The 20,503-nt window shown below is 45.7% G+C and overlaps 1 protein-coding gene across 1 annotated transcript in view; it reads right to left on the bottom strand.

Annotated features, from left to right (window-relative positions):
* The window catches only part of LOC144128121 (cell adhesion molecule Dscam1-like), a 252,505-nt gene extending 244,167 nt beyond the window's left edge, over positions 1-8,338 (bottom strand). The window contains exon 1 of the mRNA XM_077661207.1: positions 7,354-8,338. Within this exon, the coding sequence (XP_077517333.1) occupies positions 7,354-7,426 (73 nt within the window). The 5' untranslated portion in view covers positions 7,427-8,338. The remainder of the gene's footprint in view (positions 1-7,353) is intronic.
* Positions 8,339-20,503: the final 12,165 nt, after the last annotated feature.

The following is a 20,503-nucleotide window of genomic DNA, read 5'->3' as shown; positions in this document are numbered from 1 at the left end:
TCATGGCATATGTATAAAAGAGCTGCGCTCCTTCGCCGGGACAGTCTTATACCCCTGTCACACGGGCATTTCGAGGGCCCTCGAACCGATAGTCTATCGACTCAAAGGCGATCGAGCGCTGCTACACGGGCAGTTTCAATGGCGATCGAGTGAATAGCCTATCGAGTCAACGGAGCAGCACGGAACTCCATCGAGATATGCAACGCATTCTTGGCTTAACCAAGCTAAGCCTGGCCATTTTTCTTTCTCCTTATTGCCTTGTTAAAGCATCGGGCCGATGGTCTTTCCGTGAGGGAGGGTAATCCCGCGCCTACAACAGTAGCCGCTCGGCGGCTTTTCGGCACGCAGTTCGTGCGCCACGCAGCCTCGTGCGCTTATGTAGAAGAAACTGACGTTCCGCTCTGGCCGTCCCGGTGTGGTGTCGCATCTTCTCAGAGCGTTTCGGTATTGGCGTTTCACTGCCGTCTAGATGCGAACTACCAGTACCAACTGCTACTTGACAAATAATGCATCAATCTGTCACATAACACCTCCGAAGCGTTACCGCGTTCACTTCTTGGTGTATGACGTGTATACTTCTCTGGAGGGCTTGGGTATATTAAAAATTTCTTCGCTCAAGAAGTCAACACTAGGTCAGGTCGCGTTTAAGCAAGACTTGCGACTGTTTTGAGCGAGGCCGATATCGCTGGGAGGAACATTTTAGTGTTGTCGTCTGAAGCGCCCAGGTAACGTGTCTCTACCTAGTCCGCTCCTTCAAGGAGGATTTCTCTCCTCTTTTGATGGGAGGACGCAAAACACTTGCGACAATGCAGTTTCATAAGAGAATGTTGGCATAGCGTGTACCGCCACCGGTAACGCTTATCACACCCCCTCACCGCGCATGCGTAGATGGATTCGAAGCTGCAGGTGAGCCCGCATGTTTGGATGGATGGATGGATGGATGGATGGTGGATGGATGGATGGATGGATGGATGGATGGATGGATGGATGGATGGATGGATGGATGGATGGATGGATGGATGGATGGATGGATGGATAGATGGATGGATGGATGGATGGATGGATGGATGGATGGATGGATGGATGGATGGATGGATGGAGGATCGACGGATGGACGGACGGACGGACGAATGGATGAATGGATGGATGGACGGATGGACGGTTGGATGGACGGACGGACGGACGGACAGACGGATGAATGGATGGATGGATGGATGGATGGATGGATGGATGGATGGATGGATGGATGGAAGGATGGATAGACGGATGGACGGAGGATCGACGGATGGACGGACGGACGGACGAATGGATGAATGGATGGATGGATGGATGGATGGATGGATGGATGGACGGATGGACGGTTGGACGTACGGACGGACGGACAGACGGATGAATGGATGGATGGATGGAAGGATGGATGGAAGGATGGAAGGATGGAAGGATGGATGGATGGATGGAGGGACGGAAGGTAATAGCATCCCCTTCGAAACAAGGTGGTGGTAGTTGCCACCATGCTCGGCTTTTTTTTTATTGATATTTCACCAACGGTCAATACATGCGTCTACAAAAAAGCCATTTTCGTTAAATACATTTTAATCTCACGCTTTTAGCCTTATGTCACATCTCTGCTCTTGACCTACCTATCTTCCAATCGTTTTTTTCCAAACTTACACGGCAGGTTAATTCACATGACCTTATCTATGAAGTTAGGGTCTCAGGAAGAGTGACTGTGCCTGCATCAACATCCGGATGGATACTATCACTTTGTAATATAAGATGTTCGATTGTTTTTACACAACTTCCACAAACTGCAGATCGGTTTTTTTATTGGTCAGGGTTCTTTTTGTAGCTTTGTGTTCTTAATTACCCTGATCTATCTTCAAAAAGCAAGGCACTGTCTCTTAATTCATCATAGAACGATTCTTTCCTCATCTGCCCTTACCGTCTGCGTTTTTTACCTGTCTTTTAAGGCGCTTTATTTCTCCGTCCTTGTGTCCTGCAGCCGGTCGGCAGACATGTGCCATCGCACGCTTTCATAGTGGTCTGCTGCTGATGATGATGACTATGAATTTTTTTATGTCGAAAAGGCATTTGTGGCCAAAGTGCGTCATGGGACAAGGTATATTTCTTCTTCTCAAGGTGGGTTCAAAGACCCATTTCCCAAGCATTTAACCCTCTATAAGCCGAGCACCAGACCAGAGAAAAGCTTGTACCGATTGTATCACCGGTTTGTACCCGGCGGCACTGGTGATCGAACCCCGCACCTCCCGCATGCGAGGTGGATGCTCAACCACTTAGCCGCCACTGCGGTCGCCATAGTGATCTGCGCATGCGCACTTAAGGTACTCGGTGTACGGTAAGCGGTAGCGGTGGATGCTATGTTAAAGTGCCTACTAACTAATGGAGGTAAAACTATCCTAGCGCTTAGTTCCACGGTTGCGCAATGCGTTCCCACTAAATCCATAAAAGAAGTTGCAGCTTCTATCAATAATTTAATGTTGCGCACGTATCATGACCTTACTTCATTGCACTCCTCAATAGACCCTAGGTGAGATCTGGTTTCTTTTGTGAGGGAAAACTTTCCTTTCAAATACTTAAAAAGCGCCCTGTTCTCATTTGGATCAAGAGACATATATTAGGTTGGGGCAACCTATAAAGACTGAAAAATATAAGGCCTTGCTTGCTGGATCAAGGAACAGTAGAGGCGTATTCGCAGTTTCAATCACCTTCTTCTACTGCCAACGAATTTTGCGTCTTTCAACTTTCAGTACATGGTTTAACAAGCCAACTCAAGCGAAATGGTAGCGAGGCATCTTACTCGGTGTAATGTGTGTGCTCTATACTTGCGACCATAAAATTAAGTACCATAAAATTAAAATACAAGGCGTACATGTCTAAAAATTTGAAATCTTGGTGCTGCTGAGGACGCTTAATGGCAGCGTAATTTCTAGTTCCGAACGTGAGCATCAGCGCCTCCTGTCATAAACGACAGATACAACTGTTCAGTAGATTGCCTTGCTGCGTCCGTGAAGCTGAGTTGTTGACCCTCGCCCCGCTGGCGCTATTGCTAAACAGTATTCAGAGAACTCAAAGGCTTGTATGCACATCCCAGTTTATCCGCACTCGAAGAACTTTACGCATGACAAACTCGAGTCTTGTTGAAAGGCTCAAAACGGGGTAGGCTGCTGCTGGAAAGTTTGCAACAAACTCGTCAAGCACTAATATTCCTCGAGCGAGATATGTCGCAATAGAAGTCGGCAAGGCTGTGCGGATGTGTTAACTGGATTTGTTGCGACACTTTGGTGACTCTGAGAATTACAACTGCTTCAGTTCTTTCCCTGACGGCCCACACTAGCAGTCAAAGGTGAATGGCTTTGCCTGCGGTCACATCTGAACATTGATTAGAGAAACAAAACTAAAATATTTTCAAATTCGTTAAGTGAAGCTATGGAAACATGCGACGGGGAGCTCTGCTTTGCAACGTATGAATATTAGTATTCTCTACAGATCTACATGAAAACATCCATTCATGATAGAAATCTAGAAACATTTATTTGACCCTATATTTTTTTTTTGTTGACCCAAAACGCACTACCCGATTGCACTCTCGTCTGGTGTCGTAGGTTTACTGGCCCTGGGTGGCCAAAAAGGAGCAGTAAGGTCTGAAGCATACAGAAGGGTACATCGTGGCATTCTGAGAGTGAGAGTGTTTCTCCATATCGGCAGGCAGGAATGCAACATGCCATAAAGAACGCAACCATTCTTCACACATTTTCTTGCTAAATTATGCATATATTATTCAGAATAATAAGAACGCTTCCTCTGTGAGGCAGTTATCAGACAGCACGTCACGAATTATGTTTGTGTTAAGGTCACAATTGTTTTATAAAAACATTTCGCGTGTCATTTGAAGTGATTCTGATGGCTACTGATGCTGTTATTTAGCCCGAATACATGAAAAAAGGCATATCATTGTTTTAAAGCTCATCAAGTAGTTTGTATACCATTGCTAGTTATGAGTGCCTGAAAGCAAGGAACGCCTACATTTTTTTATATCTCAGTACTCATTTCGATAAAAAAACCACTTTTCCGTATTCTTTGGACATATTCATTTGCTTAATAGCCTGCTTTCTTCTTGTCATCACTGCAGAAGTGATGCTAATCACATGACCTGCACTGCAATATTTCGATGTTGTGCAGGTGATGGCTAGCCAAGACAAAGGCGCACTGAACATTCTACGAATCACAATTAATTTCCAGTGCATGCATTTTGTGGCTATATTAGCTGTACATGACCATTCTACAAAAACGTCCTCAATGAACAGCACCCAGAATAGTTCAATGCTATAATAACTGTTTCGGTGGATAAATTGCTTCCACTCTCGTAGGTAACACGGAAACTATCGCGGGTTTCGGCTGCATCGGGGTCCAATCAGTAGGAAGTGTACTTCGTGCTCAATTCAGCCGATGCTTTAGCCCCTGAAGAGCCATTCATTGCGCCCAACTAAACGGCTGACTGAATCCCACAGAGCAATGCGTCGTTTCTGCGAACGCCAGCGCCATCAATCAGCTGTCCGCAATTACGCGTGCCATGCAGTGCGAGCCACCAGCGGCATTATATTCGTCCTCCCCCTCGCTGCGAGGCAAGTGATGCGAAAGACGGTTCATTAAGCTAACACGAAGCTCTCTGTCTTCGTCTATGGCGGGGCAGAAGGGGGAGGCCGGAAGCTTGGTTCAGTCTGTCTGAAAGTGGGTAAAAAAAGGAGGAGCAATGCACGCGGACACTAACACACACTCTCGCACACGAGCACGCGCGCGCAAGCCCGCACGCACGCGCACGAAATTTATTCGTGCCTTTGTCGCACAGTTGGATTAGTAGAATCACCGAATTTAGTCGATAGAGATCCGCAGCTGGAACCGCTGAAGAGGCGAAGCGGGTAAATTACACTTGATTCAAATCGAAGATGTTGAGCACAAATGCGCAAAATTGTGCTTAGTAAACTTAGTGTCTGCCCATTTCTATATAACAGAATTGGCTTTCGCATTGCATCTTTATAACCGTGCTGTTTTAGAAGCGGGGACCCTGTAGGACAGGAGCGTACTTATTTCGTTTCTTCGAGAAAAGGCGCTTTGTGCCTTGGTATAATAAGAACTTAGGTAATCTTAGGCAAACACCGGTAGCCGGGGAGAATTTCAACTCATACTCAAATTGTTTGTTGCAAAACTCGCTGGTGTGTTTGTGTGTTGAATTTATGTGATAGTGTGGATCCGCTATATTAATGCGCCGTGAAAAATCATGCTTTTTTGATGCAGGGCAATGTCGTCTGAATTTTGTAGAAAATAATCAACAATTTTGTTTTCTTTAAAACGAGAACAGCAGCTAATCATGTTATTACAAATCGTGTTGCAATTTATCGTAGGAGCTCGCCTAGCGTGCAGACTGCAAACGCGTAGCCCAGGTGTATCGAAGATTCAGCTAACTTGGAAACATTTAATTATTTCAGCAAGAAAACGCATCATATAAACTAGCTCCAATAGAAGAAAAACTGCTCTTCCTAAAAGCTGGATTGTATGGAGGTCCAGGCCGATGCACCAATTCTGGTGGCTGAACGAATGCTGCTAGGTTGTTTAATATAGAAACTTTCTGCAAAAGACTTCTTGTCTGTGATATTCTTTGAATGAAATCGCGGCAAATTTTTTCGGATGGATAAAGCCGCTGCTGTGATTATATTCAGAGCTTAGTATTATTTTTGATATCGCGTAGTAAGTTTTCACAATGAAAAACGAAATTGTGCAATTGCGCACCTGCATTCTATTGTTAAGTCAAAATATCACTGTTCCAATAACAAAAAAGCTTATTACCAAAATATTCAACCTTGCAACTGCATAATCAATACTGTTCATGGAAAGTTGCCGCTGATTTTAGGCATGAATTATATACCACAATGCCATAATAAACAGACCTCGGCTGTTCTTACTGTAGTGCTTCTTTGGACAAGAAATGCTTAGTACCTCTCGAAATGCTACAATCGGGCGCAGCGGGTTCGTATTATCCTGGTCATTTGTTTTCATTAAAGATCACGTCTTGTGGCCAGTCGAAATCTCGAGGTAGCGCTAGCATCAGTGATGTGGCCAAAAAAGTTTACTTCGAAATGCACTCCCTCTTACTCAATTTTCATCTGACACGGTGACAGTGTCTAGTATAGAAACATAAGAGTGAAAGCAATGCACTATTTGCATTTATTCTTTATGAATATCCCTAGTCTGAAACTTCCATCGCCGGTTGAGCTAATAAAGGTTGACGCTTGTGAACCTTCTGTGCTGGTAGACAGCGCCGTGCAGTCAGAACACGCAGCGCTGATCTAGAGAATAATTTCAAGTCGATGATAGAGCATCTCGAATTAAGACAAGAAATTTCAAGTATCTGTAGCATAGTGGAAAGAACTGATAACGAGTGGTTTATTCGAGACATTCCTTGGACCGTAATTGAAAGTTCACAACCGGTGGTATTAAAGCCAAAGGAAGTGGCGAGCTTCTCAATGGCGTAGGGATAGGAAAACCATTTGGCGCAAAATGGCGGCACTTGGAGACTACTGACGGAGGCTTTTTGTTTCAGCCGTGCACATAACGCGCGTTATTAATGAAGAAGAGGTAGCTGCCATGAACCTCCGACTTAAGAACGCGAGCGCACTCTCAATGGTGTTCGAAAGCATTTCGCAATAATCAATTGTCATCTTTCTTGCTGATGGTCTCTGGCTCGAACAGATTCAAGGATATAAACTGGCACGGAGCAGCATACCAAAATGTTGAAAGCAAGCAGTTCTGCTCCTTTCTGCTTGCTTCTTACGATTGCTTGCCAGAAGATGATATTCTATGATGATTCATGTGTTCTGATTGAACTAAAAGGAGAGAAACTATAAGAAATGACTGGAAATTTTGCTGGTGAATTAAAGACTGCTAGCCATGGTGCATCCTGTGTACAGTTCTGTCTGATTTTTAGTTATTTTTTTACAATAGCAGAAATTACATGATTCCAAAATAGATTTTGTCTACCAGTCATTTTATAATGAGTGTCTATGTTGGTGACGGCGATATCAGACAAAACTTTGTTAGTGAATTACAGAACTGCTATGTATGAACCACTGTTGCGCCAATCATTAGCAACACTAGCGCGTGTACGACACGTAACACAGTGCTTTTTTCTTTTGCTTTTATCCGTGTCTTTGCGTGGAGCATGCCGTGAATACAACGCTACCGATTCGAATGTTGATAAAAGCCGATACTAGGCGATAAGGAGAGAATAAAAGATTAGCCCCTCCCCCCCCCCCCCCCTAATAGGAAAAAGAGGCTTACCCGGGTGAGCCATGGCCAGCAAGCAGAGCGAAGCAAAGACAAAGCCAGCTCTCGATGTCGGCTTGATCCCCATGATAACTTCAAGTGGCAGTCGGAGGAAGAACGGTAATCCGTCTGGAGCCCTACGCGGGCACGACTAAACGACTCAGGGGTATTAGCAGTCTGCCCAGAAAGAAAAATACAAGTGAAGCAATCTTGTCTGCCAAGCTAATCCAACGGCACTAGTGATGCTTCACTCACACCACGTTCATATCCACGCTTAGCTAACGAATAAGTATCCCGGTTTTTCAATGTGAAATGAAACTCAGGGCACAAGATCACGATCGCAGTTGGCTATTAGGGAGTCAATAGCAAGGAAGTTGTAATCCAGAGTTCAGGCACAGCACAACAGTATCGTAGTCAATAGAAATCCACTTGCCACTATCTTATGAAATCCTTGTCATGCCATCATGTCCGTTTCATTCAAGAACTAGGTGATGCGGTCCGACAAAGTGTGCACTGATCACACCGACAGTTGTGCAGGCAGAAAGTTGTAAGGACACACAGCACAAATGATGTATTGGAGGTACAAACACTGGAATACTGTCACTGTACTTGCGTGTTTATAGTGAACTGCCTGGAATAATTATGCTCCCTAGACTCTGTCATTCCCCGATGTGCTAGTAATGAACACCAGCATCGTCGCTGCTCAGTGCTTCAGGTCGGCAGAATACACACAATCCACAGTTCCTAAAGCTCGCGGATGGCACCAACAAGGCAGTGCATTTCGGGGAACATAGAAAATTAAGAAGGCCAAATACAGTCCACTGACGGCACCTCTAACGACGACGGGGAGATACGACGGGAGAAACTAACGGTACACTCGATGCAACCGCAGAACGCGGCGCCGTCAAGCTTGACGCGGTGGGCAACCGCAGACACGAAGCAAAGGAAGCGCAGCCTCAGGTCGGCGCACGTCAGCCACTCGCGGCTTCACAGAGCCGACTCCCGGAACGCGAGCAGCGAGCCGGCGTCCAACTGCCGCGCGCCGCCAGGAGCGCCTCTAGGCTGCGCGGCCTCCGACAGAAACCACGTGCGTGCGTGGGGCGCGCGCGCGCTCCTTCCCTCCTTCCCTTCCGCCCCCCCCCCCCCCTCAGTTGCAACTTTCCAGGACCCATCCAGAGCTCCCCTTCCGCCGCCCTCGCTCTCTCCCAAAGCCTTTCAAAGCGGCTGCTCTGATCTCTCCCTCTCCTTCCCTGACATGTCGGGAAAAAGGGAGCGTATCGTAAAGACGACAGCGGTGGTCCGGGAATCTTCCCTTCCGCTCTTTTCAGGATCATGCTCTGACGTGAAAGAGCTGAAAGAGAACGGCGCAGCGAAGGTGACTGCGAAAGCCAGGAGTTCCGCAGTTTTACTCTGCTAGTATAAACTCGGGAATGAGTTTTCGGATGAAGTCCTGTTTTCTGGTGCGTTGTTTGCGAGTGCGCGCGATATGCCTTAGATGGTAGTTATTTAAAAGCTGACACTGGGAAAGCAGCAAAACACTTGATATTTCAGTGGAGTTCTTATTTGCGCCTAATTGCTTTTTTTGAGATTTCACGTTTATAGGGTCTACCGAAATTGGTATCTTTGAGAAAAAAAGAAGCCACTAGCACTGCAATGCTCCGGAGAATACCGTTTTGGCCGAAGGTGAGGTGCGCTACAGGTCGCCTGTCACCCGTTGAAAGATCATGACCGGAAGTTTTTGACCGTGTTCTTCGTTTTTCTTACAGAAGCAAACAAGTTCCCGCACAATTCTAATTTGCTGTCGGTGAGCCTGCATTGTAAATCTGGAAGTGTACAAAAATATTTTCCCAGCGCCGTTAATTTTTTTGCGGTCCACTGATTTTGCTAATATGCGCATTTTTTATTTTCCAGAGGATGCCATGACACAAGTCCTTCATATAATATCACTGCTTTCGTAGCCTGTGTGTTGGAGGAGATTTTCAGCAATATTGCACACAAGTTAATAAATAAACAAAACTACAGTTTGTCAATTAGCTCATGGAAGCAACAAAACGATCTGCAGCAAAATAAAACTCAGAAATGCTGCTTGCGGGAATAGTGGCGTCATAAGAGCGGAAAGATGGGACCAAAAATAAAACATACCCTTAACGCACACAAGAAGGTTATTCTGTGTTCCGCTCCTACATTTCAAGGTGAACCATCTAAAAAAGGTGCTAACGTAACGGCAGCTAAAGCGCTGTAATCCATATGAAAGGCGTGCTAAAGGGATGCAAGCTCTTTTTTCTTGCTTCCTCACGGCGAATCCATGAATAGTTACTAAATAAAAGAGTAAGAAAAAAAACGAACATCTCGTGAAGGCGTAATTTTTGAAAACAGAAGTTGTGCTGATTTCTTTTTCTAGCAATAAAAAAAATCTTGCTGTCATGGCAGAGTTTATAACGCCCCGAAGCCACACATGGACTCTGAGAGACGCCGTAGTGAAGGGCTAATGGTTAATTTTGACGAACTGCGGTTCTTTATCGTGTGCTGACGTCGTACAGCACGCGTGCGCCTTTACGGTTTCACCTAGCTCTAAACCCGCCCGCCACGAGTGGGAATTATCTTGAGTCTTCCGGTTCAGTAAAAGGGCGCACTGTTCACTGAGCCGCTGCGACAGGTCAGTTTATGCAATAAAATGCTACTGTTACTGTCTAGCGATATGCTTTGTCTCATGCATGTGCCTATACCCGCGACCGCTTCCAGATCAATAAAAATTGATACTGGCCTAGCCCTGCTAGGCCAGGATATACGTAGTGTAGGCGCGGCGACATCTGGTTCGGAAGAGTTAATAAATGAAAGGCGCGCATTCACTCATCATCATCATCATCAGCCTGACTACACCCACTGCAGGGCTAAGGCCTCTCCCATGTCTCTCCAATTAACCCTGTCCTTTGCCAGCTGCGCCCACACTAGGCCTGCAAACTTCCTAATGTCATCCGCCCACCTAACCTTCTGCCACCCCCTGCTACGCTTGCTTTCACTTGGAATCCACTCCGTTGCCCTTAAGGACCAGCGCTTATTTTGCGTTCGCAGTACATTCCCTGCCCAAGCCTATTTCTTCCTCTTGGTTTCGACTAGGATGTCATTCACACGCGTTTGTGTCCTCACCCACTCGGCCCGCTTCCAGTCTTTTAACGCTACACCTATCATTTTCCTTTCGATGGCTCGCTGTGCTGTCCTTAACTTAAGCTGAACCCTTTTCGTTAGCCTCCACGTTTCTTCCCCGTAGGTGAGTACCGATAAGTTAAAGCTGTTGCACACTTTTCTCTTGATGGATATTGGTAACATACTATTCATGATCTGAGAAAACCTGAAATATGCGCTCCACTTCATTCGGCTACTTTAGCTATCTTATCAATATTGCTAATGACATTGCCCTCCTTGTCTCTTAAGATCGGGTTTTTCACTATGCCTAGTTTCCTCTTCCCCGCTTTTAAGCTACCTCCGTTCTTTAGAGCATGCTCGATTCTCTCCATATTAAACTTCTTTATGTCGGATACCTTGTGCTTATTTATTCTGCGCCTTTAGTCACGGTTAAATATCGAGCCGTCATGGCGGAGTGGTAGCGTCTCCGCCTACACGCCAAAGGCCCTGCGTCGATTCCCAGCTTCGACACAGGGCTTTTTTATTCACCTTTGTGGCGTAACTGCTCCTCGCGCATGCTCAGCACGGCTCTCCAGGATGCACGCGAAACTGGTCAACCTCGGCCAGTGTAGCTTACGCTTCAAAATGCATTTTATGTGGGGAATGAAGGAGGAGGGAAACAATTTCATTGTTCTCTACAGAGTGAAATGCTCGGGACGCAGCATGTTGCACGTAGCCATACTGCCCGCAAGAGGTGTAAACGAAAACAGCCTCTCCCTTTTACATCCCGAGGCTATCAACAGCGCCTGAAAAAGGCCGCCCCGCTGTTTCGCCGTGTCGGTATCAGCCGCGTATCTGCCTGAAGGGTGCGTATTGCACACAGATATCTGCCTCGTTTAACATTCATACCTTTGCTACAGGAGTTTTCCCAACATAATACACCCAGTGAACTCATCTACCAACGGGTTGCAAACAGAACTCACAAACCGTCTCTCCAAGTTCATCGTTTAAAGTCACTCCTTCCACAGTCCTACTGTCAGCTCACAGACAATCGCCCCACTGTTTCCTCGTCAGTATCAGCCGCATACCTGCCTAAGGGTTCATACTGTACACGGATGCATCACATACAGCAGAGAGGGGAGTTACTGCCTTGTATAGTCCCTCCCTTCCGCATCTCAACTCTCGCGCGACATATATCGCGGACACGTGCACTCCCCTGGCAATGGAACTTAAAGCCATTTACAATGCTATTGATTCCCTTCCGCTCATTTCCACATTCAATACAGTTCACGTATACACCGACTCCCTCGCCGCGCTTAAACAGCTTAAGGCTGTTCGGTGCACATCCAAGATTACACAATCAGTTCATGTGCTGTGCGCAAAGTGCCCATGACCTGTCCACATACACTGTATTCGCGGCCATGCTCAGGATCCGCATAACATTCAAGCGGATGCTATGATTCACCTAGAAACATCAGCGGACACATCAGACGACCCGCCACCTTCCCCTCTTCCCCCAGATCCCCTTTCGTCCTATGTTTCCGGTTCCCAAGTTCTGCGCCAGCGAACACGTGCTCTAATTCCTCCGTGTTCGTACTCTCTCTCCGTAGTCTTAATCGGTAGGAGGAGTTATCCGTGCGCCGGATTCGGGCAGCGGTGGCTCTGACACCGTCTGTCCTTCATCAGTGACGTGCAAAATTTGTGCCAGCAACTGACAGGAGCCCTCAATGTGGTGCTACACCGGACATTTGTGTTGTGCAGCACTTTTTGTGGACGTGCCCAGCGACGGCTGCTAATAGAAAACGGCTCTTCTGGGAGGTGAGCCTGCGGTCGAACTGCGAACGCGGCTATGTGAAGTGGACTATCGAAACTATCGCTAATGGACTATTGGAAGTGGACTCTTTCATCGGCAACCTCTGCGACTACCTCTGCGTAACGGGTCTTCACTCCTTTTAATTTTCTATCTCCTGCATTGCTTCCCCGTTTCTCAGCCAATGCCTCATGGCCCACTTTTTGAATAAAAAAAAGGCGCATAACTTCTTTACCCCAAAATAATTGGGAAGGGTTAGACCCGAGGTCGTTAAATTCATACGTTCATGAATTCAAAGCAAGATAATGACAGCAAAGATTTTTTCCTCGTCCCATATGCCGGCTGGGGTTCAGTGCCGGGATATTGGTTTTGATTATATGGGTAGCACTTGCTTTAAAGGAAATAACCGACAACAGTTACTCTTCTTAGCAACGTTAGCTAAGCGTTACCTAGCGTGTCGGCTGGCGGGCAGATGAAGAGTCCTGCGGCAGGCTCTCTAGAAGTGTGTGGCTGCAGACAGTCAGTTCCCGGACCGTCATGTTGGGCTGCAGTTTGCGAGCTAGTCATGGACTCCAACCTTAAGCGACTTTGAGTCGTGAAGGGCCACCATCCTGAACACGTACACGGCTGTGAGATTACTTGCGGTGGCTCTCCCTCGTTTCTGCCGTGGCTGGCACAATTCGCATCATTACAGTTTGAAGGCTTCGCCTTCCATGGAACGGGTTCCGCGAGTCGTGGTCTCGACCGACGAGTGACGCACCCACAATCAGTGCCAAAAGACTGGTTTTTCCCGGACCAAAACAACGCTTCAAAAGAATGAAAACAAAAAACAGGCGCTAAACCTGAGCACGGCAGAACAAATAAACAGACTCGGAAAAGCAATTAAAAAGAACTACACTGAAGATATATTAAGACGCGGATAAGCACAAGCGGTAGCGATGAGGGCTTGCAACGCTACATAAAACCTGGCTGCTTGCGTAGCAGCCACTCACGCCCAAGGGCTATTCCATCCTTGCAGATGCCACTTCCATCTGCGCTCTTCATCCCGGTACGGTGCCGCCCCGCCGTCCAAACGCATCCTGCTGACTCGTGCTGAGCGCCGAAACCGTGGCCATGATCTAGCAACGCTCCCGCAGGAAAATCCCCCCGCGCACCGCTTCGCTGGCCTTATCAATGATTCCTCGCAGCAATCGCCACATCTGGCGAGCAACTGTTCGGTAATGCGCAGTTGCGCTGCCTGCGCGCGCATATAGATGACTGCAAGATAGCGCGCGCATTTCAAATGGCTGAAAAATGGGCTGTAGAGCCCTACAAGTTTCACCTTCTACCACTTTTCATGTAAAAGGTACGTTCGAAAGCATAAGTCGAATATGCCTTAATATTTATCAGTGACAAGCTTAACAACCTGTTCGCCTGCTCAGCATAGGCGCCTACAAGCTAGCAAAGCAATTATTCATAAAATATTAGGCCTAACTCTTCCTGGCTGATTTGCCGTGACGTTTACCACATCAGCTTGTACGGTGTATAACACAGCGTTCCTGACTTCGCTAGATTGACTACAGTGTATAACGTCCCGTTTACTACAGCCATCAACCCATGATTCTTCGACATCAATTTTAATTATGACGCAGCTGTGGAATATTGTAAGGTACTGTTATAAAAATATTGACGGTGATGGTTCATTGTTACAATACATAGCAATGTTTTTCTTTCAACGTTTCTTCATCGCTCACATCAAGTAGTTAAGTCTGCCAAAAGAACCAACTGGGAATATTTTTGACGGTAGAAAATACATTAATAGCAAAAAAATGCAAGCCTGCCAAAGAAATGTGAGCGGAATTAGTGATAGCTATATGAAAATCTTGCAATACATTAATATAAAAAGCGTTCATAAAGAGATTCGGATTGAAAAATTCGCATCTCCAGAATTTTGTGAGTATATTCATTGCTCTAAGTTCGCATGCTCCCTGTTCTGAAACTGGCGATGCCCTACGCTTGAGCCAAACAGCAGCAACCAAGTGGCCAGCGCTAGTGGACTGGCTATCGTTTCATTTGACAATTAACAGTTCGAACGTCATCGACCTCTCCCTCGCTTCACTCTACCGAATGGCCGCCTGGGCGCTTGACAAGAGGCGCCAGAAAACAGAGCCGTGTCTGTGCACTTGTCTCGTCCTTTGACCCCTGCGCTGCTCAAAAACAATGTCACACCAACTTGCCCAAGCTTCTACAGTACCAGAAAACTAAGTAAGGGCTGCGCTAATCTCAGAAGAGTTTGGCTTCTCCTAGGAGGCGAGTCGATTGGTCAGCCTGACGCCTCTCTTATCTTCTGTCGTTGACAGCTCCTGAAGGACGTGAAAACTCATCTTGGAATCAGTAAGCAGCTTTCAGCGATTTTCCCATGACGGCAGCGACTGAAAAGAGTTTCAAGGCATCCAAACGATGCCGCTCTACGCGCCTCTTACGCACCTGTCTGGTGAATATCTCGGAGGTCGAAAGGAGTACTCACGAGCAAACTTTTAGAGGAGCATCCGGCAGATGAAACCACCCAGGTACTATCATATCAGTCTTTTAACAGGTCTAGTTGATAAGTAAGGATCGACTGATCCGACGCATAAAGCAGTATGTATACGAAGGATTAGGAACGCAATGTTTTTCACATATTTCCACCAAGATGAGCTGTTGGTCACTGTACAAACTCGCCTACATGTTTTCTTGCAAACTTCAAACAATAAATAGATACCAGCTTTTTTCTTTGTGAGTTTTCGCATGTGCTTCTTGCCTCCGTCGTTAAATGTATCGGTTTATAAGTATAGATGCTACACTTACGCCCATATGTGCACGGTGGAGAATGCCTAGAACATCAGAAAGAAATTCGCCTTCTATTTATATTCAGCTTCCATGAACATATTTGCAAAATATTAAAACATAACGCATAGCAGTGAGCGCAGAATGGCGTCGTAAGTTGGCTAGTTGTTTTTTTTTCAAATTTCTACAACCCACTGTCTCTTCATACAATGTCTTCCGCCTAAGATTTTACACAGTTTTTTTAAAAAAGGCTTTTTCAGTTACAAGAGCGCTTTTTTCGGCTTAGCATTGTCAGCGGTGCAGAACATCAGAGTATAACGAAGACGCGCTTAGTAGCAGGTCAGTTAACTAATACTGTATAGTTAACTTTTTAACTATTGCTGTTAGGCTCCTTAATTATGAACAGGCGTGTTTCCAACCGTAACATTACATCAGTTTATTTATTTAAAAAATAGGGCTACCCTCGGCGCTGTGGACCATCAAATTTTGGCTATTTCAGCGATATACGTGCACTGGAGAGGTTGTGTTGCGTGCAAATTTCTCAAAACCGTGTATATTTTAGAGCGATGCAGCCAAAATTTGTTGGGCCACAGCGCCGAGGGTAACTGCGTTTTCGAAATTCTAAAAAATAATACGGATATTTTTTCCTGCAGGCTACAGAGCTCTCAATAATTAAGGAGCCTAAAAGCAATAGATCACAAGCCAATCATTTAATATTAGTTAACAACCTTGCTAGTAAGCACGTCTTAGCTGTATGCCGATGCACTTCACTGACAATGCTTGGTTGAAAAAAGCGCTCTACTAGCTCAAAGACCCTATTTTTAAAACTGTGTAAAATCTTAGCTGAAACACCCTGTATAATGCACCCACGTGTTGGGTTTGGGAATGGCTATCGTCTCATTCCTTCGGGAGCCTTGTGAATATCGCACAGGAGCTAAAGCAAAAGAAAATTGATTAAGAGCACATAATGCGCGTTCGCCACGTTGACTAGTAACGCGCGTCCTGTCTGGAAGAATACTACCTCGCGAAACAAAGAGAAAGCAAAATCAAGAACGAGGTCAGTACGTCCACGAGAACATATTTATTCGGGTAAGGCTTTTGGAGAGCCACCTAGGTATACTACGCAATGAATTACAACGTAATGCAAGGCAACACTACACAATTTCATTGTGCGTGAGATACAGGGAGTATCTTCGCCCACGGAAACATCTAGCCTTTGTGGGTGGTGCACATGTTGTTATTTGCCAAAGTTGGACAAGAAAGGCCTCCGACAGATAGTGGAGTTCACTATAAACGCACAAGTAGAATCAAGGTTAAAGAGAAGCAAAAGTAAAAAAGAGCGCAGCGTATATTCTGAACAGAAAGGAGTAAAAAGAAGGAAGATGTACTATAGCGCACACCCTTATATGATAAACAGAGTGCCTTAGAGGACAGCTTACTTCAATCTTTACTCCTATATAAAGAGGTATTTTTGTTTAATATGTATATTTCGATTCCTCATTACTTTACTTCTTCAGAACACGCTCAAGATGTCCTTCCTGCAAGAAAATCAGGTATGAGTGTCCTTCGACATCAAACGCTTAATTCACATGAGAAAGGCTGCTACTTACCCCACTCGGCTAATGAGCCGAACATCTTCCGAACCTGAAGGTGAACACGAGTGATAATATGAGAGCAAATATGAGGTAGAAACTTGCACTAAACACGAAAGGGAAATTTTCTGAAATATTCAAAGCTTTCTGTACGAATGGTATCCAATAGATAATTGGATTGAGTGACAGCCACCTCAGTAGCCCATTCAAAAGGCCCGGGTTTGAACGCCCAGGTCTGAGCTGGTCAACCCGACCTCCCATTACTCGAGAATAGAAACTTGTATTATATTCCGGCGGCAGCACCTCTTTACATTTCCACAACATGTGATGGTAAGTGGCTGTTTCGTCACATAGTATAGATTCCAGGTCGTAATCACCGGGATAGAATTTTGATAATAAGTAAACAGCCATGAAGAATAGCCTCAGGACTCGCCTCCAAGTGCTTTCCTGCTCCTTATATAAGCTTTTGTCTGGAGAGGGGAAGATACAGGAGAAAACAGCTTCCGCCCAAAGCGGGATTCGAACTGGCGGGAGCTTTGCCTTCCACTGCTTTAGATCGCTCGACCGTTGGCGCAGCGCCTCGCGCCGCGTGCTTCACTGGTAGCCTCTCCCGCTCAGCTTTGGATATCGTTGCCTTCCTCATCATTGATTCCCTTTTTTGCATTTTGAATGTTTGAGAAGGCACCCAAAAGAAAAATTATTTTGAAGAAAGAAAACTAGCAGTAACTGTAGCACTTTTCATAGTGAACCTCAGATGCGCATTGAAAAAAGGGTGATGGGAATGAAAGAAGAGAGAAATAAGTGCAGCAGTGGAGCAATCCGGGTTAAATTGGACCACCTGGGATTTGTTATCCTTGTCTTAGATCGCACAGTGCATGGTTGTCTTTCGCATTTCGGCTCTCCCAAAATGTGGAAGCCTCGAATCAGAGTTGATTCTACCTCCTGGGTCTTAATCGCCGAATGCCTTAACCTCTAAGCCGCCGTGGTGATCGCCACTGAAAACCGAGCGAGCTTCCGGGCGCATAAGACCACGAGGGTGACCTTGGACTAGGGTGGTGCCTTGGACTAGGGGCGCCAACCACGCTCAGCCTGGAAGACTTCGGCAGTCTCCGGGCACGCAACCAAACCTCTCAATTGGAACAATAAAGTTTACTCTCTCTCTCTCTCTCTAGCGAACCAACTCACCAGCATCGGTGCGTGCCATAGAAGAAGTGGAGAAAGCGCGTGCTACAGAGTATGCTGGGAATTTTGTAACGGCCGGACGCCTCCGCGGCCGCTCGCTACACAGGCACGTCGACGTAGCTGCAATAATTAATGTGACCATGTCCGTGCAGTTGACCGCAAGCGCGACCTGTAAGACCGGCAGGTGATGACACCACGTCTTCTTCGGAGAATGGCGCAGATCACTCGAGTCTAAACAAACTAAAGCGACGAATTTTAGCGAGCGCGTTGTCGCTCGTATCGAAAACCTGAGAAAAGTGGATGATGAAGGAGGCTGCAAGACTCCAGTGTGACTACCATTGATCTTTCCTGGAATTCGCCACACCTTTCCTTAAATGCTTTTAGTGCTCACTTCAACTCTCGACGCTGAGAAAGACTATATTATTTTTACAAAGTGCTTAGCAGCCCGTTTGATATCAAACGGCCACAATCATAATATAGGTCTGCCAATATGACCGAAGACTCGTGTTTTCTTTAATACAAATAATGAAAACTCATTCACATTAATTCAAAGGTAAACCTTCGGTTTCATATCGGCCGGTACGATAACGTTTTTGTGGAGGCGATATCTAATAAGCGCCATGTAAATGTAATTCGAGGCGCGCGAAACAACCCTAGGGAGTCAAAATTTATGTGGTTAACTTTTTAATTTAATTTTTATGGGTAACTCGACATAATCTCAAAACGATGACTAAGTCCTGGCAGTTAAAGTTCATTCACAAAAATTCAAAAAATAACTAGTTCGTTCTTTTGGGTGGCTATTCTCTGGAGCACGCTGAAGATGACAAGAGAGGCATGGCGGGAGCGAATGAAGCACCTATAACCCTTGAGCAAGAAAACAGAGATTTCATTGCGGCGACAGGTCTCTATTTCAGTCAGATATTTCTTGCTGCCTTCAAGCCATGCTCAATCAATTTCTGATTTTCTCGCAGCGCAGTTTTGGCCTCAGTTTTCGCGCAGGTTTGTCGCTATCCGGCTGTCATGAACACCTGGTGCATTTCATCTCAGCTTCGCTCGCAGTGGTATGAGGGTCCGGTCACCCCTGAAGGCAGAGGAAGAAAACAGTAACTCGAGCACTGCAAAAAACTCTATGTAGATAGGCTTCGGCCAGCGATGCTGTCTTTGCTGATATAGTTTTCATGATTGAATAGAGTTCTCGGGATAAGGAAGAATTTTTACGCTTTTCGCTCACTAACTTCCTCTCTAGGGTCTGTCCGTAATAGCCTTGAGGAGGAAAGCAATAGTCGTGCTCGCGAATAAATTGAATCCTGCGAAATGACTGCCCATTGCGCGGCAACAAAAATGGAGTGCTGCCTTGTGTTTGCCATTCGCAGTGTATCATATAGCAAACCCTCGAATCTCTGAATGAGGGGAGGAGAAAATTGGATGCCTAGTGTAATATCCACTCGAAATGTGCATTAGAAGGAATAGATCGCTTTGGTTGGCAAGCATAAACTGAAATGGCTATGGTGTGCGAAGTTATGACATCGTTTGTGTCATATTGCGCCAGTCCGTAATGTAATGTGAGAGGCGTGGTAATCAGTTCCTTACGCAGCCCTATGGGCAGGGCTACGTGTAAAAGCATATTTGTGCGCTTATGCCAAGGGACGAAGTAAAAACACGAACTTCAACACACTAGCCACATTTCGAAAATTGCGCATAAAATGAGTGCAGGTTTCCTGAAGGCTAGCACCTCTCCTGTCAAAAACATGCTTCCCGTTCTGTGTAGAGAATTATTATAACTTAAGCAGAGCAAGTTTACTTTCAAGCGGTGACAGCCGCTTTATCCCAGTTAATAGTTTATCCTGTCTACTCTTTATGTCCAGGCCAAGAAGTGGCAGAAAAACTGCCTTTCGCAGCGCTATTTTGATACTTTCTGAGGTGCCATCTGATTTTTTTCTGTTTAGACTTTAAGGGGAGTGCATACGTAATTATAGCCAAGTTCTAACGAAAGCAAACGCGAAGCACTACAGGAACCCAGCAAAGCAGAGATTAACACTACATTATTAATGTCTCTCCTATGTCTAAGACCTATTCTGGCTTTTTATTTGTCTATGAATTACCAACTAACTGAGTCAGTCACCCTTGAAAGTCACAGCTATGACAAGAAGGCTCAGTATTCTATACGTTCTGGTTAGTGCACATTATCTACTTTTTAATTCGCGCAGATTGCACATGAAACTGCGTTTCATAAGTATTAAGCGCCCTAATATTAGGCATGCCCCCACCACTGAAACTCATGAAAAAGCTGGCGCTGCTCTCTTAACTTTTATTTCTAATAAATATTTACTTCACTGCAACTTCAGTTTCAGTTTTCGGAACGCCCGTGTTCCAAAGAATGAAGTCTGTTTCATAATGTTCTGATTCTTGGCTTTCCGCTTTGAATTTAATATTTAGGTTTTGCTGTAACCTCCTTAACTCATTAGATTTCGCAATCGCAGATATCAAGTACCTTTTTGATATTTTTTTTTCAGCGTGGAAGCTGTTTGTGCGAGTGAGAGCACCACTTGAAAGCTTGAGCGAAGACAAAAAGAAACCACACTCAGTGCCGGCTTATGTGTCGCTTATTGTTAGCCGTTCGTCTTTTGGTCTCCATGAGACAGCTGTATTTGTA

This window comes from Amblyomma americanum, chromosome 4, assembly GCF_052857255.1.
Source record: "Amblyomma americanum isolate KBUSLIRL-KWMA chromosome 4, ASM5285725v1, whole genome shotgun sequence".
Classification (NCBI taxonomy): Eukaryota; Metazoa; Arthropoda; class Arachnida; order Ixodida; family Ixodidae; genus Amblyomma; species Amblyomma americanum.
This window is presented reverse-complemented; position numbering and strand designations above follow the sequence as displayed.